At 41.6% G+C, this 9,310-nt stretch overlaps 1 protein-coding gene across 11 annotated transcripts; it reads right to left on the reverse strand.

Moving 5' to 3' along the window:
• Nucleotides 1-6,093: 6,093 nt before the first annotated feature.
• Nucleotides 6,094-8,776, reverse strand: LOC110524843 (shaker-related potassium channel tsha2-like). Of its 11 annotated transcripts, none has more exons than XM_036979879.1 (4): nt 6,964-8,776; nt 6,555-6,617; nt 6,316-6,369; nt 6,094-6,180 (listed from the first exon to the last, which is right to left on the reverse strand). In XM_036979879.1, exon 1 carries the CDS (start codon nt 8,456-8,458, stop codon nt 7,007-7,009), a length of 1,452 nt encoding a protein of 483 aa, XP_036835774.1. In that variant the 5' UTR covers nt 8,459-8,776; the 3' UTR covers nt 6,094-6,180; nt 6,316-6,369; nt 6,555-6,617; nt 6,964-7,006. The 11 variants fall into 11 exon arrangements, with proteins under 11 accessions (XP_036835774.1, XP_036835781.1, XP_036835779.1 ...); XM_036979886.1 differs by having other exon boundaries at nt 6,502-6,617; XM_036979884.1 differs by having other exon boundaries at nt 6,555-6,626.
• Nucleotides 8,777-9,310: the final 534 nt, after the last annotated feature.

Below are 9,310 nucleotides of genomic sequence, written 5' to 3' on the forward strand. Positions count from 1 at the left end.
AACAGGGAAAGTATCTTTGGACATGATCCATTGACAATCCATTGATAGACATTTTCGGGGCCAAACAGCAAGTGGAGTGAGCTCTTAACTGCTAGTATCATTAATAAAGAATGGGCTGTCTTTCCAACCCTTCCTATCTGCACAACGGATCTCCTTGACTTCCTCTCTCTCTCTCTTTCTCTCTTTCCCTCTCTCTCTCTGTCTTTCTGTCTCTCTCTGTCTTTCCTCCATACTCTCTCTCTGCTTAGTTTATTCTGCTAAGATGTGCTGCTAGCTGGTGCTACAAGTGGACCTACCATATTGATTAATTCATATCATACACTTAATATATCACTGTCGCACTTCAATTAAGTTATTGGAGTCGTTTGCAATATTAACTAGTTACTTTAAAGTAAGGACACTCCCATCCCACTTCCTAATTATTGCATGGAACTCCATTCCATCTCATATTGCTCAAATAAACAGCAAACCTGGTTTCAAAAAACAGATAAAGCAACACTTCACAGCACAACGCCTCTCCCCTATTTGACCTTGACAGTTTGTGTGTATGCGTTATGTAGGCTACGTGTGCTGTAAAAAAAAAATATTTTTATGTAGTTCTGTCCTTGTCTATTAATGTTCTGTACTGTGTCATATTTCATGTTCTGTGTGGACCCCCAGGAAGAGTAGCTGCTGCTTTTGCAACAGCTAATGGGGATCCTAATAAAATACCTAATAACTAATATTATTGAAGAGTTACTATTCTTGGGAGGATCTATGTTGTTAATATTATAAAATATGATTCTATTTTCCGTTTTCCGTACATGAAATTAATTGCAACTGTGGAATATTCAAATGTGTATTTCAGTACTTTGTAATAGAACTGTTTTGTCACTTGATTGTTTTGTTCTCATTTGCAAACCAAATAAAAAGTGGACCATATTTTTGTTTTTGTTTTACCTTAAACGTATATGTAACACAGGTCAACTAATGTTGAATACTTATCGTTACTAGTGAGATTCCAGTAACCAATCATATTTAACTAGGCAAGTCAGTTGAGAGCAAATTCTTCTTTACAATGACGACCTACCAGGGAACAGTGGGTTAACTGCCTGGTTCAGAACAACAGATTTTTACCTTGTCAGCTCAGGGATTCAAGCCAGCAACATCTCGGATACTGGCCCAACGCTCTAACCACTAGGCTACCTGCCACCCCATATTGTAACATGTTTAAAAGTTGACAACTATTACAAATCAACTGTCAGAAGCTGCTTAACGAGCTGTTTATTTTGAGCCAATCAATGCTCAAAAAAATGGCCTGGCTCCCCCTCCACTTTGTTAAATAGAAAACCCAAACCCATGGCAGCAGATCCACAAGGTCTGCCATGAGAGGTGACTGTATAGTTCCCTGAAGGAAAAGCACCTTTAGTCAATCTGCTTTCTCTGTGAGAGCTTCCCAACACACAGCCATTAGACACACACAGCTGCACCACATATCGCACCTTCACAAAAAACATGAAGCCATGGCCAAAGGCCAATCAGACTTGTGAACATAATCCCTAGATGTGTATTGCCACTTTCCATGTTGTCTATAGTTTGTGAGGTGTGGAAACAGTTTGTTACTTTTATGTACAGTACTTTCGGAAAATATTCAGACCCCTGGGCTTTTTCCACATTTCGGTAGGTTACAGCCTTATTCTAAAATGTATTCAATTGTTTTTTTCCTCATCAATCTACACACAATACCCCATAATGAAAAAGCAAGAACAGGTTTTTATATTTGCAAATGTATTTATTTTTAAATCTAAAAATGAAATAACACATTTACATAAGTATTGTATCAAATTGTATTTGTCACATACACATGGTTAGCAGATGTTAATGCGAGTGTAGCGAAATGCTTGTGCTTTTAGTTCCGACAATGCAGTAATAACCAACGAGTAATCTAACCTAACAATTCCAAAACTACTACCTTATAGACACAAGTGTAAAGGGATGAAGAATATGTACATACGAATGAGTGATGGTACAGAACGGCATAGGCAAGATGCAGCAGATGGTAGTATACACATATGAGATGAGTAATGTAGGGTATATAAACATAATGTGGCATAGATTAAAGTGGCTAGTGATACATGTATTACATAAAGATGGCAAGATGCAGTAGATGCACTAGATGCAGCAGTTTAAGTATATACATATACATATACATATGTATATACATATACATATGAGATGAGTAATGTAGGGCATGTAAACATTATATTAAGTGGCATTGTTTAAAGTGCTAGTGATACATTTTTACATCAATTTCCATTGTTCAGACCCTTTACTCAGCACTTTGTTGAAGCACCTTCGGTAGCGATTACAGCCTTGAGTCTTCTGGGGTATGATGCTACAAGCTTGTATTTGGCAGTTCCTCCCATTCTTCTCTACAGATCCTCTCAAGCTCTGTCAGGTTGTATGGGAAGCGTTGCACAGCTATTTTCAGGTCTCTCCAGAGATGTTCGATCGGGTTAAAGTCTGTGTTCTGTCTGGGGCACTCAAGGACATTCAGAGATTTGTCCCAAAGCCACTCCTGCGTTGTCTTGGCTGTGTGCTTAGAGTCGTTGTCCTGTTGGAAGGTGAAGCTTCACCCCAGTCTGAGGTCCTGAGCGCTCTGGGGCAGATTTTCATCCAGGATCTCTCTGTACTTTGCTCTGTTCATCTTTGGCTCCATCCTGACTAGTCTCCCAGTGCCTGCTGCTGAAAAACATCCTCACAGCATGATGCTGCCACCACCATGCTTCACCGTAGGGATGCGTGGCAGGTTTCCTCCAGATGTGACACTTGGCATTCAGGACAAAGAGTTCAATCTTGGTTTCATCAGACCAGAGAATCTTGTTTCTCAGGGTCTGAGTCTTTAGGTGCCTTTTTGCCAACTCCAAGCGGGCTGTTATGTGCCTTTTACTGAGGAGTGGCTTCCGTCTGGCCACTCTACCATAAAGGCCTGATTGGTGGAGTGCTGCAGAGATGGTTGTCCTTCTGGAAGGTTCTCCCATCTCCACATAGGAACTTTAGAGCTCTGTCAGAATGACCATCAGGTTCTTGGTCACCTCCCTGACCAAGGTCCTTCTCCCCCGATTGTTCAGTTTGGCTGGGCAGCCAGCTCTAGGAAGAGTCTTGGTGGTTCCAAACTTCTTCCATTTAAGAATGATGGAGCCAACTGTGTTCTTGGGGACCTTCAATACTGCAGAGGTTTTTTGGTACCTTTCCCCAGATCTGTGCCTCGACACAATCCTGTCTCTGAGCTCTACGGACAATTCCTTCGACCTCATGGCTTGGTTTTTGCTCTGACATGCACTGTCAACTGTAGGACCTTATACAGACAGGTGTGTGCCTTTCCAAATCATGTCCAATCAATTGAATTTACCACAGGTGGACTCCAATGAAGTTTTAGAAACATCTCAAGGATGATCAATGGAACCAGGATGCATCTGAGATCAATTTCGAGTCTCATTTGAAAGGGTCTGAATACTTATGTAAATAAGGCATTTCTGTTTTTTAAGTTGAATACATTTGCAAACATTTCTACAAACCTGTTTTCACCTTGTCATTATGGGGTATTGTGTGTAGATTGCTGAGGATCATTATTTTTTTGTTATCCATTTTAGAACAAGGCTGTAACATAACAAAAAGTGGAAAAAGTCAAGGGGTGTGAATACTTTCCGAAGGCACTGTATTTTGTTTTGTTGCTTTTTGTGCTATTGCTCTGTCTGTGTTGCTTGTTCTATGTTGCTTTGCATGTGCTCACTGCTCATTGTTTGTCTGTATTGTTGTTGTAATTGTTTATGATATCCTACCCAGGGACTGTGGTTGAAAATTAGCTGGCTGGCTAAAACCGGCACTTTTACTGAAACGTTGATTCATGTGCAGCGTCCCTGTAAAAGTACAAATAAACTCTAACTCTTGCGCTAGCGCTAGTTAGCAACTTCCTTCAAACTACACGTAGAGACATAAAAGTGGTATCCACAAATTCACCTCACTCTGGGGAAGTACACTGAACAAAAATGGAAAGTGTTAGTCCCATGTTTCATGAGCTGAAATAAAAGATCCCAAAAAATTTCCATATGCACAAAAAGCTCTCAAATTGTATGCACACATTTGTTTACATCCCTGGTAGTAAGCATTTCTCCTTTGCAAAGATAACCCATCCCCTAGACAGGCGTGGCATATCAAGAAACTGATCAGCATGATCATTACACAGGTGCACCTTGTGCTGCGGACAATAAAGGCCACTCTAAAATCTTGTCAGACAACACAATAACACAGATGTCTCAAGTTTTAAGAATGTGCAATTGCCATGCTGACCACAGGAATGTCCACCAGTGCTGTTGCCAGAAAATTGAATGTTCATTTCTCTACCATAAGCTGCCTCTAATGTCATTTTAAGGAATTTGTGATTACGTCCAACCGGCCTCACAACCGCAGACCATGTGTAACCACTCCAGCCCAGGACCTCCACATTCAGCTACTTCACCTGCGGGGTCATCTGGGACCAGCCACCTGGACAGCTGATGAAACTGTGGGTCCGCAGAAACTGTCTAAGAGAAGCTAATCTGCATGCTCGTCGTCCTCACTAGGGTCTTGACCTGACTGCAGTTTGGCATCGTAACCGACTTCAGTGGGCAAATTCTCACCTTCAATGGCCACTGGCACGCTGGAGAAGTGTGCTTTTCACGGATGAATTTGCATGGCGTCGTTTGGGCGTGAGGTTGTGAACAGAGTGCCCCATGGTGGGGTTATGGTTTGGGCAGGCATAAGCTACGGACAACGAACACAATTGCATTTTATTGACAACAATTTGAATGCACAGAGATGAGATCCTGAGGCCCAATGTTGTGCCATTTATCCGCCGTCATCACCTTATGTTTCAGCATGATAATGCATGGCCCCATGTCACAAGGATCTGGACTCAATTCCTGGAAGCTGAAAATATCCCAGTTCTTCCAGGGCCAGCATACTCACCAGAAAGGTCACCCATTGAGCAGATTTGGGATGCTCTGGATCGACGTGTACGGCAGTGTGTTCCAGTTCCCACCAATATCCAGCAACTTTGCAAAGCCATTGAAGAGGAGTGGGGCAACATTCCACAGGCCACAATCAACAGTCTGATCAACTCTATGCGAAGGAGCTGTGTCGCACTACATGAGGAAAATGTTGGTCACACCAGATACTGACTGGTTTTCTGATCCACGCCCCTACCTTTTTTAAAAGGTATCTGTAACCAGTCATGTGAAATCCATAGATTGGGGCCTAATGAATTTATTATAATTGACTGAATTTATTATAATTGACTGATTTCCTTATATGAACTGTAACTCAGTAAAACCTTAGAAATGGTTGTGTTTTGCGTTTATATTTTTGTTCAGCGTAGATAAAGGGCCTCTTTGCCAAAATCCCGAAGTATCCCTTTAATGTGTGTAAAGGTGCACCCATCCAGAACAAAAGAAACACATTGAGGTATTTTCTGAATTGTTTTATAAAAAAAAATATTCTTCAAAAGTTCACATACATTTTAACAATCTTACAAAAATATAAATAAATCTTCATGACATTTCATGAGCACAATTGATGTCTCCTTACATGCATACTTAATCAGATTCCTATGGTTAAGTTATTTTACGACTAGTGATTTTAAAACTAGCTTCCCAAGGAACGTTTATGGCAAAATCGGATACTCTGTACAATAAAATAGTTCAATAAAATAAAGGACTACCCAAATAGTTCCTTTGAAATCATCCACGTAAAGGCACACAAAGCAAGATATGTTCGCATTAAGATTCTGAGTCGAGCACAACGATTGAATTTACAGTATAGGCATATTTACAACCATACACAACAGGATATCTACAGTAGTCATTTCATAGTTCATTGAATGGACAGCAAAATTCTTTGAAAGGTTAATTGATTTTCAAAGGTTATCGGTTTCCTAAAGGCAGAGGCTCCAAACCCGTATTTCCTTCAGCGAGCTCCCCATTGGATGTTGCATCAGCACCTGTCATCTCACATTGCTGGCCAATTGTTCATGGAGACATGTCATGTGTGTTTTTTATTCACTCTCTTGACTTTTTCAGTTACAAGTACATCTAGATTTGGAAAAGCCATGCCTGCATTTCCTTTCAAGCGGAGCAGAAACGCAATGGTCTTTGATCTTGTCCCCTGGAAGTAAAAAGAAGATCATGTTTTTTTGTTTGTTTTTGTGGTGACATTCCATCACTTCTGTCTAAAATGTCCCTATGAAGCTTTTTAGGGAAAATGTATACACAGTCATAAGTAAATAATACACACACTTACATCAGCATTTATTTTCAAGTGGAGTAGAAAGGCAGTGGTTTTTGATCTTGTCCCCTGGAAGTAAAAAGAAGATCATGTTTTTTTGTGTGTGGTGACATTCCATCACTTCTGTCTAAAATGTCCCTAAAAAACTTTTTTTAATGGAAAATGTATACACAGTCACAAGTAAATTATACACACACTTACATCATCAGCAACGTCTTGCACACGTAACGTAAACAGCTGCTTGAATGTTTTACCTGAGAAGCGTCTGCTGCGCGATTGCGTTTCAACCACACAGTGGCGCTCCGAGTTCAGAAATTCTATAAACTCTCCAAAAGCAACCCAGTTTTAGAAGTTGTTGTAGCCACTCAACACTGTACGCTACTGACCTGTAATACAGTTTCAGGCCTACTGAAGGTCTCAAACAAATTCATTCCAGCTATTTTAAGATTATATGCCAACAAACACCGTGCGTAATAGGGTGGGTAAAACTGCGTGTAGTTATTCAAACATGCGCATAGGCCGGACACTGACCTGACATTACTGTTATGAAGCATTAGGCCAACTGAAGGTATTCAACAAATGAATTCAAGTTATTGAGAGATTGCATGCCAACTAACTGCTTGCGTAAAAGCGCCCGTAAATGTACTCAGGCTGGCTACTCACCGATATCGTTTTTTTCTGCCCAGCTAGGGCGTTGCTTGTTTTTTCATACATCTGTCAGCTTGCCAGTGTAATGTTCAAATGGGCTAAAGTTAGTAAATCTGAGTGTCTCGAGAGAATCATCTTCAATGTACTCTGATTTGGCGAGGGACTGTTTGCTGTCGCTGGTCGATTTGAATTCGCCAAATGAAGTATTCTGTTGACCACAAGTCACGTGAGTATACACGGCGGTGTCCTCATCATTGCGTTCTCTGTGATAGAAGTAATTAAAATTGGAAACGATGACAGGGACAGGTAGGGCTATGGTTAGCACTCCGGCGATGGCACACATCGATCCCACTATTTTGCCGCCAATAGTAACTGGGCACATGTCTCCGTATCCAACCGTAGTCATGGACACCACCGCCCACCAAAATGCTGCGGGGATACTCGTGAATCCCGATTCAGGGTCGTCTGTCTCTGCAAAGTAAGCAGCGCTGGAGAACAGAATAACCCCTATGAGAAGAAAGAATATCAAAAGACCTAGTTCGCTGATGCTGGCGTTGAGTGTCTGGCCCAAGATTTGGAGACCCTTGGAGTGCCTGGAAAGTTTGAAAATCCTGAAGACTCGAACCAAACGGATTACTCTGAGTATGGCTAACGACATGGCCTGCTCGCTTCCCGCTCCCTGTAGCTCAGCGAGTTCAAGTCCAAGGGTGATGAAATAAGGAGCAATCGCTAATATGTCAATGACGTTCATTGCGTTTTTGAAGAAAGCCGGTTTGCTAGGGCACGATAAAAACCTCATGAGAAATTCAAAGGAAAACCACACGATGCAAAGTGACTCAACCATAAAAAACGGGTCTGTCAACGGATTTTTTTTTTTGTGGCGAGTAGTCCCATTCGTGATGAGGTGATTACTGAGTTCTATGTCTGTGCTGTGATCTTCCCTGAACCGTGGCAATGTCTCCAAACAGAAGATCAGTATGGATATCAAAATCACACTGACTGATACAACAGCGATCATCCGGGCAGGCCCCGAGCTGTCGGGGTACTCAAACAACAACCACATCTGGCGCTGAAACTCGTTGTCAGGCATCGGACGTTCCACCTCTCTGATCATACCTTCATCTTCTTTGAACATCTCTATGACCTCCTCTTCGATTTCATAAAATTTGATTTCTTCCATGAAAATGTCCATGGTAACGTTGACAGGTCTCCTAAGCCTTCCCCCGGACTGGTAATAATAAAGGATGGCATCAAAGCTGGGTCTATTCCTGTCGAAAAAGTACTCATTTCTCAACGGATCGAAGAAGCGCATCCTTTTACGTGGGTCTCCCAATAGCGTAGAGGGAAAGCGCGAGAGGGTCTTCAGTTGAGTTTCGAAGCGCAGCCCGGAGATGTTGATGACGACCCTCTCGCTGCACTCCTGGTCGCCCCGCTCCACGTCGCAATCATCTTGGTACAAGGGAGGGACTACCACAGTCTCGTCCTGGTTCTCACGGGATACAACAGTCATCTTTTGCCCCTCTCAAGGGTGAGCGCTTCACTCACCTCCACGGCCCCCACTGTCACTTTCTCTCGGTAGTTTTTCTTTCTTTCTTTTTCTCCCTCTCTTTCTTTGGGTAATGAATCCAAGTAAATCCTCACTGTATCACTCCAGCCTCCCAAATGGTATGATTAATTACTCCACCATATGTTTTTTTTCTGCCCAGTAAAAGTTTTCTTGTTGGTTTCCCCCATTTAAATCAATAAACTTTTTGTAGTTGCAGACGGTCCTGAAATACTCTCCAGTCTGTCTACTTGCTACCGTTGGCTGTCTACAGTATTGGCTATCATATTCACACCATTTTAAACAGCCAGAAGCCCTCCCCAAATTGACTGACGTGATGACACTCGCTGCACTGTCCACTGGTCACTTACTTCTCTCTCTGTGTCATGTTGTTGAATCTAACACAACTGGTAAACACCTATTACACTTCTTAAAAGTTTTCTCAACTCAGGACTTGCAGTGTTGACCAGTGCTCCAATATCTTATTTCAGAGAAACAAATCACTGACATAATTTTTTAAGGGACTGACCGAGTTTCCTTTAGTTAACCTACACAACAATCACAACTCAGTCAACTTCACCAGTTCGTTTTTTTTTTTTTTTATGTTGCATTTCAAATGTTTGTTTCTAATGTGGACTAACTACTGGGGCTTTAATGCAGCTTCACGTTGGAACAATATTAGCAATTTTCGCACATCATGTCTAAATCATCCAAAGGTATCAATAAATCATTGTGAAGCTCTACGAAGTCGGTTATAGATGTTTTGAACAAATTGATGCTTGAAAAATGCTGATATCGGTCCCATGACTTGAATAGGAT

This window comes from Oncorhynchus mykiss, chromosome 1 (genome assembly GCF_013265735.2).
Source record: "Oncorhynchus mykiss isolate Arlee chromosome 1, USDA_OmykA_1.1, whole genome shotgun sequence".
NCBI lineage: Eukaryota > Metazoa > Chordata > Actinopteri > Salmoniformes > Salmonidae > Oncorhynchus > Oncorhynchus mykiss.

Coding starts and splice junctions, on each gene's coding strand:
- LOC110524843 (XM_036979878.1), bottom strand. CDS start 8,458: ATGACTGTTGTATCCCGTGAGAACCAGGACGAGACTGTGGTAGTCCCT.